General features: G+C 40.7%; 1 protein-coding gene across 6 annotated transcripts in view; it reads left to right on the top strand.

Moving 5' to 3' along the window:
* il1rapl2 (interleukin 1 receptor accessory protein-like 2) overlaps positions 1–26,724 on the top strand; it is a 636,591-nt gene that overhangs the window by 413,782 nt on the left and 196,085 nt on the right. For all 6 annotated transcript variants that reach the window (XM_082503825.1, XM_082503824.1, XM_082503827.1 and 3 more), the window contains one exon: positions 25,394–25,563. In XM_082503825.1, coding sequence (XP_082359951.1) covers positions 25,394–25,563 — 170 coding nt within the window. The remainder of the gene's footprint in view (positions 1–25,393; positions 25,564–26,724) is intronic.

Genomic DNA, 26,724 nt, shown 5'->3' on the forward strand with positions numbered 1-26,724 from the left:
TCTCTCAACCTCTATTTAGCCCCCTCCATTTTCATTGCTTTCTGTCTCTTTTTCTTTGCTTACTGTGCGGGACACTTTGTCTGTCTCTGACACATGCTGTCTGTTAATCAGCAGCGTATTGGACACCCATTCACTTGGCCATTATAAAAGCCTATTTCTGACCAGCGTGACACACAATATTATAAACTCTCTCAGCTGTCTGGCTAGTTCCGCCTCCCTCTTTGCATTATTAAGATTGACACACACACAGTGACAGCCATTTACAGCTGTGGAGCCAGATTCGAGGCTGAAGGTGCCAAAAATTGCTGAAAAATACTGAACACTTCTCGGATGAGAGGTGAAACGTCTTCTAGCAACTTAAAGAAGTCCAGACGCCTTTCTTTGCAAGCTCCTTTGACTACGATGACCTGGATGACTGAAAACCTTCACAAACACTGAACACTTCTGCTCAAACCTCAAAGTAATTGTGGGTTTTAAATGCTTTTTGGACCTCAGCCTGATTAGCATAATTATGATATTTCATTACATGCCTTTTCACAGCTTCCCACAAATCATCTGTCAATCAAACAGTGTGTGCACCACAGAGACACTTTCCCTTGGACAGCTCAGTATGGCATGCATTTCTGGCACTCTTTTCTGTATTTGATGATTTGTTCAGCCTTGAGGTCCATCACTGACCATGTTTACAAAGCTTTATTCGTTTATTGGTCAGGACGAAGCCTCTTGGTGTTCATCAGCTCCTGAAAGGTCTGTGATGGGTCCAACCTGTAGTACAAACAGGGGCTAGATGACGCAGTAAGATGTGTCCATTTACTGCTGCTAATGCATTTCCCTGAACACCTAAAAAGTACCAGTGCTGCTTTTCCAAGGAAATAATTCTGCCTGCAACCAGAAACACAAACACATCACCTTGTAAGTGCCAGAACACAGAATGTGCTCAAAATTTGCTCTGCTCTTTTTCCCTTTTTGCTGTTTTCTATGTAAAGGCTGGAGGAATGCTAAAACAGAGCATTAAACTACTTGGGACATTTTTTCCAGATGAAACTATAGGATCTCTCTATAATCTCACCCACTTTTTATTGATGTGTTGAAGCTTTTTACCCCCATTGTTTATTTTAACTGCACATTTTGATTTAGTTTTAGTCACAGTCACCGATTGAAACATCATTTAGTTTTACTTATAATTTAGTCATCTTAAGTATTTTAGTTTCAGTCAACTTAATATAAGATTATCATAGAATAAATCTAAAATCGATTCAGTTCAATTCAGTTTTATTTATACAGCGCCAAATCACAGCAAAGTCAACAATAATAAATACAGAGAAAAAACAACAATCATATGACCCCCTATGACCAAGCACTTTGGCCACAGTGGGAAGGAAAAACTCCCTTTTAACAGGAAGAAACTTTGACTAAACTTTGACATTGTGACAACAATACTTTCAGAGGAAAACACACTGAGATGGAAAATACAAAATAATATATATAAAATAAAATCCCCACTTGCCCTGTAGGTGGTTTTTATCCTTCAAGATCAGGTCCTCTACCAGAGGCCTGGGAGCTTGAGGCTCCTGGTCAGTATCTTAGCTGTTCCTAGGACTGCGCTCTTCTGGACAGAGATCTCGAGTGTTATTCCTGGGATCTGCTAGAGCCACTCGTCCAGCTTGGGGTCACTGCACTATGTGCTCCGATTACCACTGGGATATCTGTTACCTTCATCCTTCACAACTTCTTTTTGCTCTTCTGGCAGGAACTTCCATTTGATACTGAGCAGCTGATTGCATGGGACTAGTCCCTGCTGTGGATCTTTGGGGGGTCAGGACTGTCCGGCCTTCAGCTAGCCATTCTGGGTGTATCTCATCTAATAGTAGTAATAGTAATAGTAGTAATTTGCACTGCCAGACGCTCAACTTCTTCAGCCAGTATGCGTGAAACATGTCCGGGCATGGTGCTGTCCATCTCTTTATACTGCAGACCTGTTCTTGGATGTCTGCCACTGTGATGGTTACTGAATCCTGTTCAGGGAGGTTGCTGTGGTCTGCTCTTAGATCCAGTAACTACTGAGAATTGGTGTTATGGGTTGCATCCTCCTTCAAGATGCTCTTCCAGTATTGCCCCATTTCCAGTCTTAGTGGGGCAGTCCTCATATTGCCCCCTGCCACTGAGAGTGCACCTTGGGTGGTTAAGAGAATTACAGCTGTTTTGCTCTCCTGCCTTCTGTCTCTCTCGTGTACCTCTTCAATCGACTGGCCAGGCTATGAATCTGTGCTTGGTTTTCTAAGTTTATAAGGCCTCAGGTATGGAAAGCTTGGTGTAGTTCTTAGGCACCCTATTCTTCATCGCACCTTTCAGTCTCGGGCAACTGCTCTGTCTACCAGCTCTGATAGTGCAGAGGGAAGTTGGCCAGCTGATCTTGGCCTCTAGGCCCGTTTTCCATGGAGGGTACTGCTCCTTGTGGCTGTTCAGCTTGTAGTCAAGCATTACAGCAATTGTGGTTCAGATCAGCTCATTTGTTTTGGTGATAGTCGCAGTAGGGATTGTCTGTAATGCTGCATTCAAATCTTCTAGTAGACCTTCAGAGAGTACTTCAAGTAATCTTGGTAATCAGCCACGGAGGGACCAGGTTTCCAGCTTCACCATGATCCTTTGTCTTAGGTCAGCAGAAACCCAAGAAAGAAGAGGAAGGACATTGAAGGACTGGCCCCTGCATGCATGTATGTACCACCGGTAGATGTAGAGGAAGTGGCTGACATCCAGAAATCATACTAGTAGCTGGACAAAGCTGGACAGAATGACAGCACAGAGGAACTAATCATGGCAACACAGGAACAAGCTCTGAGTACAATATCTATAGCAGCGGCGACCAGGCAAGACCCCAGGTACAGGCTGTGTAAAGAGAATCAAGCATGTAACAGCAGGCAGGGCATACATGGAACACCATTTCCAAGTAACTGGCATAGTATATATGGAAAAATCTGGGCCGAGTATGGCCTGGAAGTAGGAAGAAGGACCTGATCTTTAAGGAAACTTCTAAATAAATATTTTTTTGTTAGACGGTGTTTTCAGGGGACATGATACAAGTTAATAACCTGTCCTGAAAGTGTTCCCTTAAAAATAATTTGAAACGGTCCTAAGCAAAATTAGCTGTACTCTCACATGCTAGTCGATATGTCTCCTAAGAGTTTGAAATCATAGAAGATTATTAACTTTGACAAGAAGTGTTAAGTTTTGATTTAAAGAGATAGGGATGAGACCAGAAAGCCAAGGCCAGTAAATTAATCAGACTGACTGCAATTATGTCTAACACTTTATTTATTTATTGGCAAGCTCCTCAAATCCTGGTTCTTTTATCATAGAAATTCAAGGTAGTTTCATTGAGATATCCTTAAGACATTATCGAACTCATGGCTCCTGCTGTATCACACATCCCTCACCCAGCCCCTTTAAATGGTAAATGGTCTGTATTTGTATAGTGCTTTTACTTAGTCGCTAAGGACCCCTAAGCGCTTTACACATCCAGTCATCCACCCATTCACACACACACCTTTAATTACATCACTTGTCATAGTAATTATATCAAAAACACATGCAGACAAACAAACACAGTCTATAATGAGCACATGAGTTATTAAATATTTGCACTGTTAATTACATGCACCTCATTAACTAACAATGATAATTTGTGCAACAATTCACTGAACAAAACGCTTGTGACAGCAACTCTGCTATTTATGGAACAGTTTGATGATTTTATCTAAATGTGGGATAAATTGTCAGTGCTGAATGCAGAGTGATTTTCCCATTTGATGGCATGACAGTGAGCAGTGGTAGAAAGTAATTACAGATCGTTTCCATAATTAGGCTAAAAATGCATTTATATGAACTCCATTATAACACAAAAGACCTGCAAACAAAATACTGCATATTTCAAAGTACTTTGAAGAAATGGGGGCTTTCGAGCTACCCCTCCTGTTTTTATATTTTGCTGGAAAAATGGGAAATAGGCGCCGCGATTTATTGAAGCATCTGCAAACATAAATGGAAATACAGTATATTAGGTGAAAATTGAGTACTATCACCTTTATTCTTCAAAACAGCCTGACCACACTTGGCCACACTTCTTCAATAATTCAATTATATTTGATTTGAAAAGCCAGATTTAAAAGTTGTGTTTTAGGAGTTTTTTTTTTTAAATTGCCTGTAGTTTGCTTCCCTAATATCTTCAGTCTGGTTTTTGGTAATTTGTTGTTCATCCGCGTATTTTTCCTCTTCCTGAGGATGGCCTTCAGTAACCCTTCCACTGAGACCCTGTCTTATGAAGCTCTGACCAACAGCACACGGCCCAACTGAAAATCCAGATGTATCTTGCAGGCCCCCTGCCAGGTCTTTGCAAGATTTTTATTTCACTAATTAAAAGAAAGACTTCAAAATACTGTCCATCTGTTGCTGATAGCTTTTCGGTCTGCAACCTCTTCTTTTGTCTCCAGTTGTCCATTTTCCTCATGGGACAGAGTATAAAGAGATATGCCATGTTTTCTTTCAGCTAATAGCTCTTCTTAAATCACCTTGTTGGTGCAAATACTATTTTATGTCTGTCAAACTGTATTATCCTTTCTCCCATTTCCTTAGTTGAATCTACAAAAAAGCCCAAATGCATTATTCACATACTGCTAGTAACAAAGGGCCCAAATGTCTGTGAAGGTTCTCAGTCATCCGGGTCATCGTAGTCTAAGGAGCTTGGAACGACCCTCTTTGATTGTGACCTACAACCGTTTTCACACCTTGGTTCATGTGATTAGGGAGAGGATCATCAGTGGGTCCTTTGTCCCTCTTAAGGGGGATACTCCCACAGGGCTTAAATCTGGGACTCTCCACCAGTTGACCCTTAGAACTGAAGAAGCTTCTCGGGTGAGAGGTGAAACATCTTCAAGCAACTTAATTCCAGTCCAGACTGGACTTAAGTTGCTTGAAGATGTCCAGACGCTTTTCTTTCCAAGCTCCTTAGACAAAGGCCCAAATATTACATTTAAAATTGGTTCTTTGCTAAGTTTCCTGTTATGCATAGACAGTGTTGCGGAGTAATGGAATACATGTACCGCCGTTACGTATTTAAAATACAAAATATGAGTAACTGTATTCCGTTACAGTTACCGTTTAAAATGGTGGTATTCAGAATACAGTTACTTTGTTGAAATAAATGGATTACACAGCGGTACTTTCCTGTTTCATATTGTGGCGGGTCAGGACTGTTTGGATTTTGTTTGACAGCTACGTTCTGTTGTTCCAGGCGGCAGCGTTACGGTTGCCATGGTTACAGGGTGACGCTCTCTCTCTGCGTGTTTCCTGGGTGAGAGAGCGCCTTTTTGTTGTTGTTGTTGTTGTTATGCTAAGCTAATAGGCAGAATGCTCTAAAAAATGTAGCATCATAGGCAGTGTAGGCAGTGTAGTCCGTGCTGCAGGGACAATGGACTGTCATACCCGTTATGTGTCTGTGAGTGAGGGAAGGAGAAAAAGGAAAAGTATGAGCTGTCATCGAGCAAAAACGGGAGCTGGAAGCATGTAAATATAATAATAACCACTGCAACCAAGAAGAGTGCCTGACGAGCCCAGTTGTAAGTAAGCTATTAAGACTCGACTGTACACTGTGTTTGTGTTTTCCTCCGAAACAATAAGTTCCGTTGGAGCAGCCTTTCAATGCCTCTCTCTGTCTCTTGCAAGCAAAGTTGACCCAGACAACAAAGTAAAGCTATTTTTCGGCTACGAGCCCGACACGTATTAGCCAGAGGTCCCTTTACTACGGTTCGGTAACAGTAATAAATCACAGCAATAGTACATCCACGTAGTTGTAAACAGCATGATAATATATTAAGTAATCCAAAGTATTCAGAATACGTTACTCTCATCGAGTAACGTAACGGAATACGTTACAGAATACATTTTGGGGCATGTAATCTGTAATCTGTAATGGAATACATTTTAAAAGTAACCTTCCCAACACTGTGCATAGACACAATACAACAATTCTTGAATCATACATAGGTCAGTATTGTGGTTTAAAAAAACAACAAAAAATAAAAACCCTCTAAAAGTGATCAGGTGGAACTGGACTGAGAATTGGTGAAAAACTGTTCAAAGAAAAACTTTGAAAGACCTTCAGAGAGAAAAAAAAAGTTTGGCTCCTTGGAAGCAAAACATAAAGAAAAGAGCAGTGCAAGATTTTTGCACAGTACTCAATGCTTTTAAAGTCAAATGTTACCCAAAGTAACCAGTAATAACAGCTGTTGTACAATAATGTGAACCTTATTTGAGTACATATTTCATTTTTTTTACACCGATGTCGTCTATCTGTCAGTGTGCGTGTGTGTGTGTGTGTGTGTGTGTGTTGGGGGTGGGGCGTGGGTTCTTAGTACAAGGGGTGACTGTTGGGGTAGCAGCAGGTAAGCAAGGTGACCCTGGACAAGGGTTAGGGTGCCAGGTTTGGTGACAGTATCCCACTCCTGTACATTCTCTTCAGAAGGACTGGCATAAACATACTTGCACAGGAATCCCACAGTCAGCTGATGCTGCCAAATTTGTCTTTAGAGTAAGTTTTCTGCACTCATGTTTTTTTCTCTGCTGTTTTCAAATAGCTTGTTCAAATGAGTATTTTTAAATTCACTGACAGAATTTGTTTTGCAGAATTTCAGTACCTTGCAAAGACACTCGGTTAGAAGCACACACACCGAAGTCACCGCAGTCGTTTCCAACTTCACAAAAAGACCTTGATGTGTTTTAGGTCCTGCTCAACTAACCTCTGTTCCTCTTTCTCTTTCTCACAATATTTCCATCCAATATCTCTTTCCTACACTCTTCACCTCTTTCTGTCCAGGAAAATAAACCCTGTGGCCTTTACAGACACAACACACCATCCCTGCGGTTATTCCACAGTTTTCAGAGTTTTGTCTCTTCAACCTTAAATTTGATCTCACACTTTCAAGAACAATTTGCCTCCTTCGACTCCGATTTTGTTTAGATGTTTATTTAAAGGTGCTGACAGCTGATATGTGCTGTACTGTTGCATCAGATTAAGATATGCACTGAACCTGTTTCTGCTGCTGTTCAGCAGTTTCACCATCAAACTGCGCAGCTCCGCCGTGCTTCGTTTAAAATATTCAGCACAGTTGCTGGGTGACACACAGAGAGATGGGAATACAAAGTGATTTTGGAGAATGAGAGATAGGTGGGTAAAGTAGGTGGAGTGCGGGGAAGATACAGTGAACAGATTTGGAAACTGAAAGAAGAACAGAAAGGTAGAGGGAGGTGGGAAGTGCCAGAAAAGAGATTTTTTTATTTGATGTTGTTTTTTTACTGTACTGGTTTTCATGAAGTGTCATTTTCTCCACATGGCCCACTGCCCACTTGTTGTGCCGTCATGCGTGTGTTAGTGAGTCTTTTTTCTCTCTTTGGCTAAAGGTTGCTAATTCCTCCTTTCAGCCATAACCTCTGTCCGCTCCTAAGACATCATTTATGACTGCAATGCAAACAGTCTTGCAGACACAGTGTAGAAGCTTCATATGAGACTCATATTAAAGATCAGAATGGGGAAAATGTTGCCTTGGGCTGATTTTGGATCTCACATGATTGTTGGTTTCATGCAGAGTGCTTTTAATATTTGTAACTGCTCATTTGTGTCTGACTTGTATCCACAAAGCTGGAGCTTTGTTTGTTTTGTTTTTAGTGCACATTGGGGGAAATGTGATAGTGATTTTCAGCTTTTTTTAAGTTTACAATGCACTGACGTAGCTTTTCATAATTACATATGTTATACTAGTCCTTGGTCCACCCCTTCAGTTCCCCTGTAGGTCAGCTGATTGGTTTCCCCTTTAGAAGCAAAGGGTGTTCAAACATCTGGTGGGTGGGGCTACTGTACTCAGTCAGACCTGTATGGCTGACATGATTGTATATCTGCAGGCAAGCACTGAGAACAGAGCATAGAAGAAAACTGCCTAAGCCAAGCTTTGAAGCCCAAAACTGACTTTAGACTGGTCTAACAGTTTGACACTTGGCAATATTTAACATGAAAATCCACCACTGAGTACACGCATGACAGAAAATAGTAATAATTTCAAAACTGAATTTAAATCAATCAGTGGTCCCAGTGCCAGAACATATCTGAGTATAGTTGATTTGCATCTCTTTATGACCACAGTTCACCAGCATCACCATGATAACGTAGAATACCACAAAGCTAAATTATCATGAACACACTGAGATCAGACTCTGAAAGAACACAGTTAGAATACTGTAAAAATAAAAAGAGTTTAGGTTCCACTGCTATAGTGAGCGCCGTGGTGCAACTGTTGTTGTGATTTGGCCCTATATAAATAAAATAAAATTGAATAGTGGCATGCAATGATCTGTGGAGAACAGTATTTATTATAGCTACTACACAGCTGTGCTTTTTGCTCTCTTTTAGTCTCCACTACCTCCACAGTGAAATATCCTCTTCTTTAGCCTCTACGATCACCAACAACAGCTGCTAATTTGTCTACTGGGCTGCTGCTGGGAAGATAGCAGTATCGTATCGTACTGTATAGCTTACACTGAGGTCACCCTTTAAACTAGTGTATTATGACCTGGCTCAAAAGTCACAACCTAAAGAGCGGAATGATGTGGGAGCACGATGAGGTCTGGCAAAAAAGGCATTTTCCCCATGCTGACCGCAGGTGTGCCTTTTTCCACACCTCATTAGATGTAGATAATCCACAATCAAGCCCAAGCAACACCCCGAGACTCTTACAATGTCAATGTAAAGAGGGGGTAGGGGTTATAAGGGGCATAACAGAGGGGCTTGGGCAAGATGTGGACCTGGGTCCTTTCATGAGCTATCAAATATCAAGAACATACCTGCTTACAATGACTTTTCACATTTTCTATTATTGTTTGAATATGAAAGGTCAGCCAAAGGGGGGACAAAATCTTGCATAATTAATGCACAAATAGCTCTTAAACCCATATTCCATTTCCCTAGTAACTGCATTCCTTGGTTGCATTTGGACTAAAAGAGTATTTACTTTTTTTTTTTTTAATGGACACGCTAGTTGTTTTCAGAATCAAGGATTACCAGTGAAAATGAAGAGGTACAGAGCACATTTCATTTGTGAAACTGCAGGACTAAGTGCAGCTCGTATGAGAGGCAAAACCAAGGGAAAAGGTCTAAAGGTCATCTTTCCAAGCACACAGTGAGAGCTCTACTCAACTCAGAAATACTAGAAAAATAATCAAAAAATGTTAATAATATGTATGAATTCTTCCCACTGGTGTGAAATCTCCAATAAAACATAGAATAAAGTGGTTGAAGACAGATGGTTTCATTGTGAGAGAAAATGCATGTGCAGTGAACGTGGAGCCCAAGTAATAATGTCTGAAACTGATGGAGTCGGAGCCAGCAAGTTCAAGACTAATGCAGAGCTGTGCATCATTGAGAAAGACAGAGTCGGGGAAAAATTTTCAAAGCAAAGCTAGGTCTGACTTTGGAAGCCAGGGCTAAAGACAAGCATGCAGCGCCTGAGCTGTGGTCAAGCAGTGAACTATTGAATGTGCGATGGATTCATTGTTTTAATAAGTGCTTTTAAATAAAGAAAAGAAGAGGTCTGAAACTCACTGAAACCGACCCTCCTTTCCCTTTTTTAAAATCCTTGTCACACTTTAGCCCATCTCCCCCTCTGTCACTCTGTGGGGTGCTGTCAGTGAACAGGTGTGCAGCTACTTCTTTTTATTAATGACGGGCAGGAGGAGAGCAAAGGGGACCCTGTGTGTGTGGAGGTGTGTGTTAACACACAAGACAGCTGACAAATACGGGAGTGAGTGTGCTGCATGCTCCATCGACACAGTGATAAATTGGGCGGGCTGCAGACGTGTATATATAAATTCACACAACAACACAAAGAAGCAATTTGATGGAGGACAGTGCTTTTAGAGCTTCTTGTCGTTTGGTTCACACACTTCACAAAAATTCACCGAAAGCTTAATTTTCCAGTGTCTTTGTTAACCTGGCAAGTAATGCTGGAAAGTTCCTTAAAGAAACGTTGCTTTTTAAATCCTCATTTTTTAAACAGAACCCTCACATAGGATGTGCCTAAAACACTACAGCCTCCCCCACCAACAGGCTGGGGAGGGTAATCAGAAACAAAGGAATGTCTTTGATCATGCTGCTTGAACTAAGACCTACAAATTTAAGTAACACAATGACAACATTTAACAATTTTACTCCAACACCGTCAGTCTTACTGTCTATAAACATAAGTGCTTCTTGTTGTTTGAAAATGTTACATTTTTATTAGTTTCCATCTTTTTAATTATTAATATTGTATCGAGGGTATATGTCTGAGGCAAGACTTCAAGAAATCAGTAAATCAGGTATTACAACGATAGAATCACAGAAGGTTTTGAAAGTAGTTGACTCACAGTCTTGTTGGCATCCAGTCTCAATAAAAACGTCAATCAATGCCTCATCAGGCAAGCTGCAATCAAATTTTTATCAAACTAAAAAATACAAAAACTAAATGTTTTACACATCTAGTTTTAGTTAACTATAACAACATTAGTCTGTGGCTTTAAGTCACAGAGCAGCCTGCAGTTTCTGTGCATCACAATTGTATCCAAGCACATATTGTAATTACCACACCTTCCTTTCTGTAATGCAGAGTAACCAATGGTTCTCAAACCTGTAGAAATGAAGGCAGATCTGCCTCTTAAGGCACTATATTGGTAGAAAGAGATATCTGCATGTATATATGCTAAATCCCAAAGCAGGGTGAGATTTTTGATATCCAGAAGATTTCTGGTTTCTGTTTGTAGTCTGCTTTAGTCTGAATCTTACTGAAGGGTTACTTTGGAGGTTTTGGTTGCATGAAGCTAAAGAGTGCATGTAGAGATTAAAAGAGGGAGCGCACTGCCCAAGCATGTTGTGTGACTGACACTGATATCCACTGGCTATACTAGGAATCACACATTATTATCTAGTCACCAGAGGCTAAGTTGTTGGCAGTGAGTGGGTTGCCAGATTGAGGAAAAAGAGATCCCGATATAATGAATGAAAGCATTAGATGATTAACAGAGTATGCATCAGTTTAAGTGTGGGTGGTTTTACTAAAAGGTAGTCAGAGCAAAGGTCACGTTGACCTGTATCTTTTAGGAATAGATTGTATGGCTGAATTTAAAAGCTTGATTCCAGAATGCACATTAAGGGGATAAGTGTAAAAAGTAAAAATAAGACTCTGCACAAGCACACAGATCACCTCCTTCATCCCGCTGCTTTAAAAAGATAATAATCCCGATAAAGACACTGGGGACTTTTCATTAACCCTGAGATTCACCAGTGAGATCAAAAAGTAATAAAAGCAATCATTTTCTGAATAAACATGAAATATATCACTGTTTTAGGCTCACGAGCCTGCACAGCCAGGCGAGATTAGATTTTAATGATCAACAAGGGGAAAGTGGGCTGTTGTGGAACCAAATAATGAAATGATACAGCAAACAGAAATGTGATGCAAGCAACACTGTGGTAAACACAGAGAGATGCATAAAGTGGAAGCAGATGAAATCTGAACATTGTAACTTGGATGCAGGTAGCTGATGGCTTCCAACATGCTGCTTTTATTTTCATTGCCCCCTTTTTTCTCTTCTTACATCACCTCCCGCTTTTTCATCCCCACTTTGCCTTTTTTCATCTTGCACAAAAAAGTCTTTTGTATCATTTTCTATTGATCTGATCTCCAAGGTGTCGTCCAGTTGGTTGGGTCTGTTTACATTTCTGTTTTTCTAGTTTTTGCGTTCTGTCTCTGTTCTCCGTCTAATCCTTTGAAGGACTTTTTTCAATTACCCAACATGTTCCCCACCCCAAAAAAGATTTCCTGTCATTTTCACCATTAATGATTTGGGAATCTAATTTCCACTCCACTAAGCATGAGATCGAACACTGAGTCCGGAATTCCTACTATGGCATCCTGGCACGTTCCTTTCTTCAGATTTTCCATTTTATAAGGGTAGATTTCTACACACACCAACAAGAGGATAATGATTTTCCTGGGTAATAGCCTCCATGCATAGCAGATGGAGTGGCTGACTGTAGGATATCAAGAGTGAGTGGCTGTTTGGTTGAGTGGGAAATATGGTCTTAGTATTCAGCAAACACTAACATTAGCTCTAGTGTGAGATATGTCATCAATCATCCCAACCCTGATCACATTTATTGGTGTAATTATACCAGGCTACCACGTGTAATTTGGCATTGATTTATCTATGTTGCAGATGCTACAAACTATCTTCTGTTTCTCATCTTCCTCTTTTTTTACCTTTTGTTTCTGCTGTCATTACTCATTGAGGAGTAGCCTGATAGGGAAACATTATCTACCTTCTTATTATCTTTCCTGATAAGATCCTTTATCTGTCATCCACAGGTGCTTCCTTTGTGTCTCCTCTCCATCTTCCCTCTATGTTTCCACCTCTCCTTTCCTTCATCTATCCATATATACCTCTTTGAGAGTCATTATAGTTAATAGGAAGGCCAATGTGTTGTACTTCCCAGGGAAATGGGACTCATTGTTTCTCATTAAGTACTTCCTATCAAAACTACTCCTTCATCCTCAATCTTTCCCTCTGCCGCCCATCCTTTTTTTTTGTTTTCTTTTCAGCATTTTCTCAAATTATTTGGGCCTACTTCTCTTTCTGGTTCATGACCTGATTTGCAAAACTCAAGTCAACATTTTGAAGATATTTCAGACTGCGCTATGCTTTATTTCCAAGAATCAGTTGCACATAGCACAAGGAGTGGCTGAGTCAACAAGCCCGTGGCAGAACTGTAACTCAGCTGGAAATGTTAAAGAGTCTTGCCTCCAGCCTGACCAATCAAATCACATTTTCCCTCCTCTTCAAGATAGCGCAATCTGTTACAGGGCACTCTGACCATTTGGTGATCGGAAAGTCCAAAGCAGTTCAAAAGCAAAAGCTCCTTCTGGGAGAAAACAGATGTTGTCAGTTTACTAATGGAAGGCTTGTTTTCACTGAGATGGGAAAGTCGTTTCTGTTTAATAAACCAGTCAGTTTATAATTGTAGTAGAAGTGTACAGCACTGTATTTTGTTAGTACCTATAAATCTTGTACTGTCCTATGAAGGCTTTCATCCAGGAAAAAAAAAGCAAAGTGGGGCACAGTGTGTGTCCGTGTGTGTGTGTGTAGAGAACTAAACACACTTTCAAGTGGTTTGACCTGTTTCTGGTTAACCAAATTACCAAACTGGAAAAGGAAGGAAGGAAGACGTCCACAGCAATTCAGGGCGATCTAACACTTGGATCAGTACCTTCAGTAAATATGTTACCTGGATGATATGGGTCTTTGCATTCACATTGGTAGAAAAATAACATGTGACAACAATGTGATCCCCTGGACAGGTCGCCAGTCTGTCGCAGGGCTAACACATAGACACAGACAACTGTTCGCACCTACGGGCAATTAAAAGTTTTCCAATTAACCTATCCCCACTAACTGCATGTCTTTGGACTGTGAGAGGAAGCCGGAGTACCTGGGGAGAACCCACGCAAACACAGGGAGAACATGCAAACTCCACACAGAAATTGAATGGAATTGAACTCAGGACCTTCTTGCTATGAGGCAATAGTGCTAACCATGCTGCCTGATCTGATCTCAATATGTAAGATCTACCACATTGCACAGAAACTTGAGGCAACGTGGGAAATTCAGTCTGGACATGTCCAATGCTGCCTTTTCGCACAAAAATACACAAGTGAGTTTTTTCCTGTTAGACATTGGTTGGACACATGCATTTCTCTCATTCAGAAAAAAAGTTATCTGGATACAGATCATGAAGGTTTAAATAGTGTCATTTTTTATCTTCATTCAGCCTGATTTCAGCAGAGGCGATAGCGCCTTCTCAGTGGTGCCTCAGCTAATCTTTGGAACAACTTACCTTTTCACATAAGAGCTGCCCAGTCTCTCGATCATCCCCAATCAACATTTTTAAAATCCTATTTGTCCCAGTAGAGTACCCTGGCTTCTAATATGCAAACACAGTCATGTTCGCTTGTTCTATTTGATTGTTGGTGTGTACTTCTCGTTGGTTTAGTCAGTGTTATGCATATTTCATGTAACTTCTACAACATCTTTGCCAGCTGTTTAAAATGTACCATAGAAATAAACTTTGACTAGACGTGGGTTCACCAAGCAGTCACAGAAATCTGGCTTTACTTTGAAATAAGAATTAGAATTAGAATTAGAATTAGAATTCAACTTTATTGTCATTGCACATGCACAGGTACAGGGCAACGAAATGCAGTTTGCATCCATCCAGAAGTGCTTTAGTGATATAGATATATTACAATATATATTAGCAATAATATAGATATGTGAGTATATTACAGAAATGGGTCTATTATGGTATGTTATAATAAGATCAGACTAAGAGGCACATCAAATATAATCATCCTCCAATCATCACCCACCCAGCCATTTAGGGTAAATTTAGGTGTCAGCCATACTTTGTATCCAAGGTGGACAAATTTGTGCAGTCATAATAGATCTCTGACTACATTATCTCTGAATGCACTCCATACCCCGCATTTCTGATCCACGTTTAACCTGAAAACCAATTTTAACAAAATATGCAGTTTCTATTTTTATCTCTTTTTCTCGTGCACTTTCATCACAGGCTAGTCTTTGAACAATAAGACTAGCCTAAACACAGGAGTATTCTTATAGAATTTTATTTTCATTGAAATTCACAGCTTATAATGGCTTTATTGATTAACAGTGACATTAATGATGACGGTGCTCTACTACAGTCTGCTTTAGGTCAAATAACACTAAATGCAGACTTTTGTGTGTGATTTGTTTACATCTTCTTCAAGTAATATAGAAATAAATGTGTCAGTGTGCAGACGTACTGCTCCAAGTATTAATTGTTCTGCTAGTGCCAGAATAACTAATCCACTTTCTAGGCGAATGTAGACGAGCTTAAACAGATTTATAAAGACAATTTAAGAGGTTTTTTACCTACAAGCTAAATAAGCCAGCTAGATCTTAGAAATATAATATTTATTTATATTTTATGACACTGTTATTCTGCCAGTCACATCAGGGTTTCTTATTATCTTTATTAATGATAGTTCAACTCAGTCCACTCAAACATGCACTCTCATTCATCAGTAGAATCCACAGGTTAACTCAGATGATGCTTTCAGTTTTCACAGCTGCAGTTTTCTTATCAGTACATGTCACTTTTTTCCCTTTGCTTTTTGTGGGCATGTGCATCTCTGTGTGTGCTTTCTCCTGTGAGAGTGAATAAATTTCAGTCTGTTTGGTAGCATTAGACAGAGGGCAGATTGTGGTCAACTCCATTTATTCAGCCCAATGCATGTGCGTGAAAATGTGTGTGTCTGTTAATATGAGGTTGAGTGTTTTACTGTGTGTCTTGGTTGTAATATGTGTGTGTACGTGTATGTGCGTGTGTGTGTGCTGTAGCACTACAAGCCTCGTATGCTGATAGATGCTGTTGTAACTCCGTTGCAATGAATGAAGGCCATAACCCAGACATGTATTACCATATTCATATGGCTCACAAAATAGATTGCTTTGGTTTGTGTGTGTATGGATGTGCGTGTGGGTTGTTGCCCAGCTAACACTGTGAGAATCAGTTTGAGTCTTAGTCCACTGGAGTGGGAACGATTTTGAGGATACCTTTAAAGGGTTAAAATTTGAATTGGGTTTAAGTTACAGCTCGGGTGAGGGCTGTTGTTAGGCCCTTAGTTTTGATGGCTGAGTTGAAGGTAAGTGGCTAGGAATGGATTATGTATGTGAATGCCCTCACAGTTACACCCATACATAAATCTATGTGAGTGTGTGTGTGTGTGTGGCATAGATTCACAATTTGAGCCGGAGTGCAACTTATTCTGAGAGTCATTTTGAAAATGGCAAACACGCACAATGTCACGCTTCTCCTCGCTCTGCGGTGCCCGCACACAAATGCAGCATGTCCTCGAGGCGTACATATAAAGCTCTATCTAGGCTAAAGCCTATTCTCATAAAATGTGTTCAGAGAAAATAAGTAACCATCAAGCTGGCCGTGCGCTGAAATTGAACATCAGCACAAACCACTGGGCCAAACGGCAGGTACACTCTGTCTCTCTCCCCCTCGCTCTTTCGCCTTCTAATCTTGCTCTCTCTCTCTCTCTCTCTCTCTGTCTCTCTCTCCTTTCTTTTCTCTTTTTTCTTTCTGTCTTTTCTCACCCATGGTGTAAATTGCCCTCCAGTGGTGATAGACTGTTGTGTGTGTGTGTGTGTGTGTGTGTGTGTGTGTGTGTGTGTGTGTGTGTGTGCGCACTCATGTGTGTACTTGTCTTGTCTTTCCAGTGTGTACATGTACGTGTGTGTGTGTGTGTGTGTGTGTGTGTGTGTGTGTGTGTGTGTGTGTGACTTCATACTGCTTTTTTGTGTGTGTGTTTGTCCCTGTTTGTGAATATGGGGATCATTACCTGTGTGTGCGTGCGTGCGTGTGTGTGGGTGGGTCAGGTCAAGCTATTATTATGGCAGCAGCTGTAGTGGTATTGCAGGGGATTGTGGGAGGCGTGCAGACAGGCTGGAGGCTCTGAGGGGCTTTACGTTTGAGTGACAGGCCTGGACTGAATATTCGGCTCCCAGCACAAACTACATAACTCGCATAGCTCTTAAATTAAATAAAGCATACATGCCCAGTATTGTCAGTGTTATTGTTAAACTATATTCATGTTGTCTAATGTGTGCTCTCTAAGGAAGACTGAAACTTATGGAGTAAATTTAAAGTTTAAACTTGCGGGCAGCTTATTGAAGCACTTTTATAGTCTTCTCTGGTGTCTAGTAGAAACAACCCATCAGGATCACCAGTATAAGATGACTACTGCAGGTATAGCTCAAAACCGCCAGAGTGAAAGGTACCTCCATGCACACATTTATATGGGCTGTGATAGTGTAGCTGGTATTGTGTTCGTGTTGTGTGTGTGTGTTATGGTGAAAAAAATCTGGCAGGTGTTTCAATATTTTGCCATCTGTCTGTAGACAGATATTGTCAAAACTCAAGATCTCATAGGCATGCAAAACACCATCATTAATCTTTGCAGTACACGGTGGTCTCTAATGGCCTCAAAACAAAAACAAGACGAAAGGATCTTTTAAAGATTTATCCAGGAAGCGTGCCTCACCAAACTATGTACTCATGGCACATCAGCAAAGAGTCGTTAGCTCAAAGAGATAATAATAATGGAATGGATTTATATAGTGCTTTTCAAGGCACCCAAAATGCTTTACAGTACCACTATTCATTCACTCACTGGTGGAGGCAGCTACAGTTGTAGCCACAGCTGCCCTGGGGCAGACTGACAGAGGCGAAGCTGCCAGGACAGAGAGCCCGGGGATCGAACCGGTGACCTTCCGGTTACAGATGCGCTTCCCAACCCCATGAGCCTCGGTCGCCCCCAAGCTATAGAGATGAAGCAGAAGATCTTTGGTATGGCCATGTCAAAAAAAATACTACAGCCTTCCACCTGTAATGCAAACAATAGTCACAAAATAGAAAACACAAACACAAAATAACCACCTATAGTCCTGTCTAAACTATAGAATTTAGCACCGTGGATAGCAATTCCCACTTGTGGAAGTCGACAAGACGACAGTCACACATCTTCCAATCCGGTATCTATGGGCAACCTCTGATCTCCAGGGAAATACATGTGACTGGTTGACGAATGGTTACTGGATGTTGCCTGCTGTTGCTGGCTGAAATATGTTACAAAAATACTACCACTCATTAGCGCCACCCTCAGCCTCCTAGCAGAAGCACCTATGGTATAAATTTAAACATCCCTTGTGAATGTGTGTGTGTGTAATTTGCAAGCAATCAAAGCAATCACAATGAGGTTCTTTCTCCAGAATTTCATACCTAATTGCGACCAATTTGACCTAGCTACAGCAAACAACCTCCCAAAATCAATGACCAACAGGCCGGCCAGTACAGGTTTTTTCCTAATAGCAACTAGTAATCATGCAGTCCAGCTGATATCTATGCAAGATTCTTTGCCTCCTCCTTTACAGCTATTTTTGTCAAACAATGATGACAAAGGTTTTGACAGTAATACTGATAACAACCGTCCATCTAATCATACATCCATCAGTTTTTCACCAACAGCATTTCTTTTTGACAAACCATAATTGGATTTCGGATCTATAAAAGCTCATTTCTGTGGATTATATCTGCAGTTTTAGGTCAGTAGCCAGAGCTTGTGGTCACAGGTGGAGGTGGAGACACTGATCGACTAGCTTTGCCTTCACACTCAGCTCTCTGTTCACCACATCAGACTGTTACAGGGTTTGCTTCGGTGCCTTTGCAGTTTAAATCAGTGAGTGCAAAATACTGCAAGTGCAAGTTTAAGATCACTATTAGTATAGACTGCAGTCTTGCACTCTCCAGTGCTGCTACACATCTTTGGCTAATAACAGAACACTTATAATAATCAAATAAGTCTGCAGCTTTCCTGCTTGGAACTCATTTTTACGATGCTTAAATGTCAAGTTTATTTTATTTCCCAGTATCCTATCAAACTGTTCAAATCTTACAGGATAAGATCAAATCTGGCAGAATAAGACTAAATAAAGCTAAAGCAATTTTGAAGCATCAGAAGAACTAAATGTGTTACTTATGGTAAATTACCCTGTTGCAGTTTAGTTCAGTGGGAAATACATTTGATGTTTTGTAATTTTTGTTGTTGAACATGATTGTTTCTGCCAAAGGGAAAAAAGTGCAGCCTGTATATAGGTTTGTGTCACAGTTCTGGGTCGGTTCAATCCAGTATTTTGAGTTCTGATGTTTGGTTATTTTTGAATGATTGTTGTGTTTTTCAGATGCTATTATTATTATTATTATTAGAGTTCCATGTTTCTGTTTATTCGTGTTTCAGGATTTGTGTCTCATATTTAGTATTGCGTTCCGTGTGTTATATTCTGTCTGTCTCTCAGTGTCGGGTCTGCGTCCTTGTGTAGTGAGCTCTTGTTTCCTGTTTTATTGTGAAGGTCTGCGTCTCATGTGAGTGTATTCAGTTTTACCTCCCTTGTCTCTTCTCGTTAATTACTCCCACCTGTGTGTAATCTCCCTGTGTTTCTCTGAGTGTATTTAAGTCGTGTCGTCTGTTGTTGTAGTCGCTGGTCTGTCTGTGTATCCATCGTATTTCATCCGTGTGTTCTTCCTGCTGTCTGTCATCACTTACCTCCGCCCATCCTTCTTCATGTTCATGTTCTGGTTCGTGTTTTGTAGTTTAGTTGTTCCCAGTTCAGATAGTCTGCAGTCCAGTTTACCGTTTTTCTATTTTGTACTTTACTTTCAATAAACCACCTTCACACCTTTACAAGTGCCTGCGTTTGGATCCTACTTCATTATCTCCACACGGCTCACTTCACTCGCCGTGACAGTTTGGGACTCTGTCCATGCGTGTGTGTGTGTGTGCGCGCGTGTCTATGTGAGTATATTTGCCCAAAACTCTCTCCACTTTTCCAGACTCTGAAACTTTGCCATTTATTCAGGGTTATTTTCATTCTGCCATTTGGGAGCATCCGTATGCAGATACAACTGACGGGAATGATATATCTGCCCATGCTAACACCTCGCCCACACATTTAATATGTCTACAGACACACACAGCTGCACTCCCCCATACACACACACACACTCTCTCTTCTGGCTTATATATATATATATATATATATATATACATATATATATATATATATATATATATATATATATATATATATATATATATATATATATATATACTAGGGGTGCAACGATACACAAAATTCACGATACGGTTCGGTTCGATACTTTGGTGTCACGGTTCGATATTTTTTCGATACAAAAAAATGTTCATGCATTTTTAATTTGTCATTTATTAAAATTATAAATATATATTTTAACTCAAAAGTACAGTTTTTAAATTTAACCCTAACCCTTGTGCGTGTTTTTTATTTTGACAGCGAATGCGCACCTGCGGACCACTTATGTGCAGCCCTGGTTATTTAGCTCATCATATTGCAGCCACAGAAATTCTTTTGTCCATGAAACCATAAAGCTGCACTTTCTTTTTGCCTTATAGTCTGATTTATCATAACTTCTCCGTTTTGTGGTAAGCTTTTCTTTGGCTGTCACTTCTTCACCCTGACCTGTCTTATTTGGCTCAGCAGAACTGAAATGCTTTTACACACGCACTCACATAAGCTCAGCGATTCTCTGCGCGATCAACCTCTCACATGTTTAAGCTGCGGGAGATTTCACTTGTCATGTTTGCATAGTAAGCTAACGATTAATAAGACGATGTCAGAGGAATTGGTGCACAAATTATCATCACTCACAGATCAGTGCTGTCGCTCTCTATACACAGTTCGCACGATTGCAAAGTGAAAGCAAAAAAACAAGCGCAAATTCAAACGCGACTTCAATATGTCACATATTGACAGTGGCTCACCGATGCCAATGACATAATTACCCAGCTACATTTCTGAAAGAATGCAAAAGCATTGACATATATTTTTCCTACAATAGCCCGACGGGCAGGGAAGAGATAGATTTTGGTAGCCCGACTGAAAAAATCGCTAGCTCCGGGACGTCGGGCTAGCGATATTGCAAGCCCTGTATCTGATTGAGGAATCACTCATCTTTGGAAAAGAGAGTTTATTACAGAGAAATGGCTCTTTCCAAAATAAAAGCTATACTATCCGCTTCTTCTGGGCTATATTCTCAGCAGCATATTAAACATATAAGGAGAATCATGTGCTAACAGCTGTCTAAATGACTCGGCTAAAGTTAGTAGCATGCTTGCTTTTTTTTGTCTGCTTCCACTTGTCTTTGCACTAGGATGATGTCGGCATAAATGTGCACTCATATTCGTTGTGTTCCCACTAGTGCTTTCAGGTTAATCTCGTTGAAATGACCTTAACGCCACAACACGGCAAATCTCCGTTAACGAGCTACCGCCGATCGCTCCGTGCATGGGGCTAGACGGCCAACACGTTAACGAGCTAACTGCGCTAACACACTAGTTCACACCAATGTAATTGAGCATTGCATGGCACATCCAACATACTGTTTTACTTTAGTCCATGACTCGCTTACCTTCAGGGTCATACGTCACATGAAAACCAAAATAATTCCAAACGCCAGATCTGAATGAGGTTCAACTTGCCTGTTGCAAGGAGAGCTTAACTTCTGTCTCGCTAGCTTGCCCTGCGCTCTTCCTTCTGACTATGCTGTCTGTGTTGAGCGCTCAGTGGATCTGCGCTCGACAGTGCAGCCTAGGCGGAGTAGTCGAACACAGATTCACTGAGCGCTCAACACAGACAGCATCGTCAGAAGGAAAATTGATAAAATAAATTACAAATGTTGTATTGTTCGATACATATGCGTACCGAACCGAAAGCACTGTATCGAACGGTTCAATATCGATACGAATATCGTTGCACCCCTAATATATACACGTATATATATAAATATATTTATACACCCACACATGCACATATACACACAAACACATATTAACACATATGCATAAGCACATGTACACGCTAAGATAAATGGATTATTGGAATTTTTCTTTGGTTATGACCTGAAACACAGGTCTCACCTTTCTCGTGTGTGTGTGTGTGTCTGACCTGTGTTAAACATTGTCTCAAACAAATCACATTAGTCCAGCCGACCAAACTAATGTGATTTTTCTATTAATGTGATGCCCTGGGTGCATCCTGTGTGTGTGTTAGGTGTTGAGTGGATTACACTAACATCTTCAGTTCGTGTCAGCTCATTAATTTACAACCACCAAGTCTGACTGGCCAATTCATTACTTAATTCTTTTACACACACATTTGCGCAGACACATACACACACTCGCACAGAATTTCAGGCTTTTTTACCTTTCTCATGAAAAAAATGTTGTTTTAGTCTGTGAAACTGTGTGTTTCATGACAGATCGGCACAGTTTTTATGACTATCTGTCAAGCTTGTCACTGATTAAATGACTGCTGTTGGTGCATGTGTAGTGGGAGATGAGGACGAGCACTAATTTGAGAAGGTGAATGAGTGATCGTGTGTGTAATAAATCTGCCGTGTGTCTGTACATGAGTGTGTGTGCAGTGATGCTGAATCTCTCCTGCCACAGTATGACTTAATGCATATTGCTAAATCTATAAATGTACCAGTTAAGTATGTGGCTGTAATTTTAAACCGCAAACTGGTGCAAATAAAGTCGTTAAATCTTTGGTAGTGACTTAACTCAACACAAATTACACCTGACACATCATACAGAGTGCTAAAACATGTTTACATTGACTTATAGAGCTAGCCAATGTAACGATCCACAACCTGTATCCTGTGTCCAAAAAGCACAGACCCAGCAAATTTTGCCAACAATGGCCCAATGCCAGTGAATATGCTACTGAGCCATGATTATATATATTCCTGTTATGACAAGCTGCTGGGACAGACATGTGTTTGTATTTGATTCAGTTGTATTTTTGACGTGGGATACTTTGTATCACAAGTAATTTGGAGTTAGACCAGACCAGTGGTTCCCAAACTTTTTTTGCTAGGCTTACCTTTGTTTTACAAGAAAATCTTCGCAGGTGAAGCCAAAGGCAAGATATCATATCTTCTAGTCTTTGGCTTGGAAGGAAGTTGGTTTGGAAGCATATTTGACTATGCTTTTGTGTGGGAGGTGGGAGCCCCATCAAAAACCTGTCCATTATGCTAGCAGTGTTAGCTAAGCTAAAGCCAAACCTTAAACCCAGATGTGCATATTAAAATATACCCACATAATAAAATTGGTAAGACTCGGATCAGGCCCACTCAATGTGCTTACACATGGCCCACATACCGCAAAGAATGATGACCCTTTGGTGGCCCAGATTTGGTTTGCCAGAGGTGGCCCACACATGGGCCAGCACAAGGCAAGTTGCAGACACACTGGTGGTCCTGTCCTGGCCCATGTGTGGATTACCTCTGGCAAACCTGATCTGGGCCACCAAAGGGCCGTCATTCTTTGCAGTATGTGGGCCATGTGTAAGTTGTGTGCAGCCACGGGCCAGTTGTAGACACACTGCTGGCCCTGTGCTGGCCCAGAACAGTTTCAGCTCTGGCCCCAGATGTCAGCCTAATGTGTACCTTAATCAAGCCATGTAATAACAACATAATAGTGCAAAAGTAACATGACGAAACTCTGTTCAGACAGTGAATGGACTGACTCTTATACAGCGCTTTTCTACTCGCCCAGATTACTTAAAGTGCTATACACAACACATTCACAATATCTCACACTTTCTCTAAACTGAGTGCTTCCTAGCTACATTCATACACATTGACACTCTTGACATGCAGACTGGAAGAGCCAGGGATCGAACTACTAACCTTGCGATCAGTAGGTGACTTGCTCCAACTCCTGAGCTACAGCCACCCACTGGCAACGATGAGTAAACCGTCACTAGGCTTTGGATAAAGTGTACACTCACAAACCTGCATTTGAAACATTGGCTACCATAGCAGTATAGTATTCCAACATGGCATTTGGGTCTTCTAGCTAAAATAGGAAAACAGGAACATAAATAGTGCTTCATTGCCAGACCTGATCCACATCTGGTTGACATACACCCTGCCATGACACCAGTCAGTCAGAAGCACCAGCCGGATCCAGGGAAGACCTGTTTTCTATGGGCCTGGGCTGCATAAATCAAACCACAATCGAGCCAGATATGGCATGGCATGCCATAAACAGTGACGTCATTGCCAGACCTGGTACACATATGGTTGACATACACCCTGCCATGACACCAGTCAGTCAGAAGTGCCAGCTTGATGCCAGATCCGGGCCAGACCTGTTTTCTGTGAGCCTGGGCCCATGAAGCAAACCACAATCGAGCCAGATATGGCATGCCATCACATAAACGGTGCCATCTATGCCAGGCCTGGCCCATATCTGGATGGCATACGTCTTATCATGCCAGAAGTCAGCAGTGCCAGCTTGATACTAGATCCGGGCCAGACCTCCTTGGTATGTGGGTAGAGGACATGTTCATCTGAACAACTTTCCTCCAGATTCCATTTTCCTTACTTAAGTCATGCTGTGATATTGTGGTCAACGGTATCGTTCCACTGCTGGGGGGAAAAAAGATGATATCACAGCCAAATTTTAGATGCCATTCAGAGCTTATGGTCTGTTCTAATCCAACTAGCATACATACGCTATTTATGACAATACTAATAAACAAGAGGGGGAGAGTACAGATGAGAGACAGAAGAGGTATTTTGAAGTGGATGACAGAACCAGAGGCTTTATTGCTACAGGCTGTAATTCAGAGGGAAGGCCTTGTGGCAAGTGCCTGAGGGTGACAGTTAAAACAGAGCACAGCTATCTGAGGCTCAGACCACAAGGAAAACTAAAAGAAGTGAGAGGAATGAGGGACAGAGAGGAAAGGAAAAAAACAGAAGGGCAAGCTCTTTGTCTTTTTTTTCGACCTCTAACATCTCGCCATCTCAAACTTGTCTCACATCTACAAGTTGTTTTCTGTTCGTTCTTGTTGACCTGGACTCACCCCAACACTGCCGCAGCACACTTCCTCTTTCATCTGTTCCTTTGGTCATGACCTCTCCCTCCATGTTTCATATTCTGAATTTCTGTCTTTTTATCTCGCACACATTTTCTCCAATTACTAAAGCAATACTTAGTAAGCAGTCCTTACTTTTTTTTTCATACTTGGTGTATGAAAAAAAACTCTATACAAATAACAGTGAAGAGAAACATTTGGTCGTAGGGATGAAATCAAAAGAAAATAGAATGAACTTTGTTCGTCTGTTCTCACAAGAAGTTTATTTCTGACACCCTCCTGTGTTTGTACCTTCAACATTTAAGAAAAAAATGCTACACTTTTTTTTGTAACTCGTTTAATCTTCCACTATGTTGCCCCCCCTCCCTCCCCTGAAACAAAAGAACAGACTAACTGTTAAAAAATTTACATTCAATGTTCTATTGCTTTGAAGGTAAAGAATAATATTACCAAAGAAATGAGATAAAACAATATCCCTGTCACTCACACTCTCTGGCTCTCTCACATCCTCGTTTCTTTCTCCTGTCAAGCATTTTTCTTTATGTTTTTACTTATACATATCTTATATAAACCCTTGGCTGAGTGAGGATTTTTGTTTTTGCTGTTTATGTTCGTGTTTCGCTTCCTGTGTTGTTTGAGTTTTAATCAGTGTTTCTCTCTCCTGCAGTATTTGGTGTATAATGGTGTATGTCCTCAATATTTCTCTTCTCTGTGTTCCCCCTCGCAGTGGATGGATGCATTGACTGGTCTGTGGATCTGAAGGAGTACCACGTATTGGCTGGTGAGCCTGTTCGAGTTAAATGTGCCTTGTTCTACAGCTACATCCGAACCAACTACACCATGGCCACAAACGCCAAGCTGCGCCTCATCTGGTACAAGAACAAAGGCGATGCAGAGGTGAGCGTCACTGGTCTGAACTACAACTGATGTGGAAGGAAAGATGAGGCAGGGAAGAAGAGTCATGAATTTCAAGGAAGACACCATGAAATGGAAATTTAAAAAGTTAATTACCAAAAAGCATCAATTTAACCTAACCATAACCTGAGCAGCCCTGAGACTGCTTAGAACACGGATGTGACCTCTGCGCCGTTGGCTTTTGGAGTCTGCAATTTTGAAGCCTCGGTATTAGCGATTTTTTGTTTTTTTAACACCACGTGCCATGGGTTATCAAATAATGCCACTCGGTTAGCGTGCTGTTGCCATAAACCTTATTGGTGCAGCTCACACAAATATCTGCTCATTAGTGCTACATACAAGAATTTTACACTTCAAACCTTCATGTTTGGTCTGTACCACGCAGCAACAGATTTTCAGTCAGCACCTGAATTTGCAAAGTTAACAAACCAAGACCATGATTTTTTTTTTTATTACACCAACTGGAATAAATAAAAAGATAAGTTTTCCCCCCAAAAAAGCTGGATTAACCATCTGGTTGAGTGGAAACGCTCCACAAATTGGAGTGTAGTTTTTCATGTTTAAATTTCTTTCCAAAAAGGTAACAGAGGTCCTTCAAGCTGTAAAAAACTCAAAAACATTCAAGCATTATTTTTAAAGAATAATTTGCTTTCTCTAATTATTATAATAACTGTAATTATTATATAAGTATAGGTATATGTAAGCATAAATTTGAAAGTACAAACCTCCTGGAGAAACAGGTTCAGGGAGGGGCGGCCAATCTGCTGCGACGAGTTGGGAGTGAGGGAAGGAGACAGGACAAAGATTAATAACAACTAATGATTAAATGCAGAGTTGTGTATAAACATGTAGTGAGGGACAAATGTGAGTGAAGAAGAAATCAAAGAAGTGCACTCATTTGTGTTTATCACTAACTTCCATAAGCCTGTGTATATTAAAATGTCTCAAATTATGAACAGCATATCTGAGTAGCAAGGTAATACTTGGTATATTATTAAAATGTATAACATTTTTTCATAGCAACCACATTACCGTTGTCAATTCTTGGTCAAGAGGAAGTCGTTACAGATTATAGATACATGCTCTGTATCGTTGATTCCATTAATACATATTATAAGAGTCCTGTTATATTAGATTGGATAA

This window comes from Aulonocara stuartgranti, assembly GCF_965226115.1.
Source record: "Aulonocara stuartgranti genome assembly, chromosome: 2".
NCBI lineage: Eukaryota > Metazoa > Chordata > Actinopteri > Cichliformes > Cichlidae > Aulonocara > Aulonocara stuartgranti.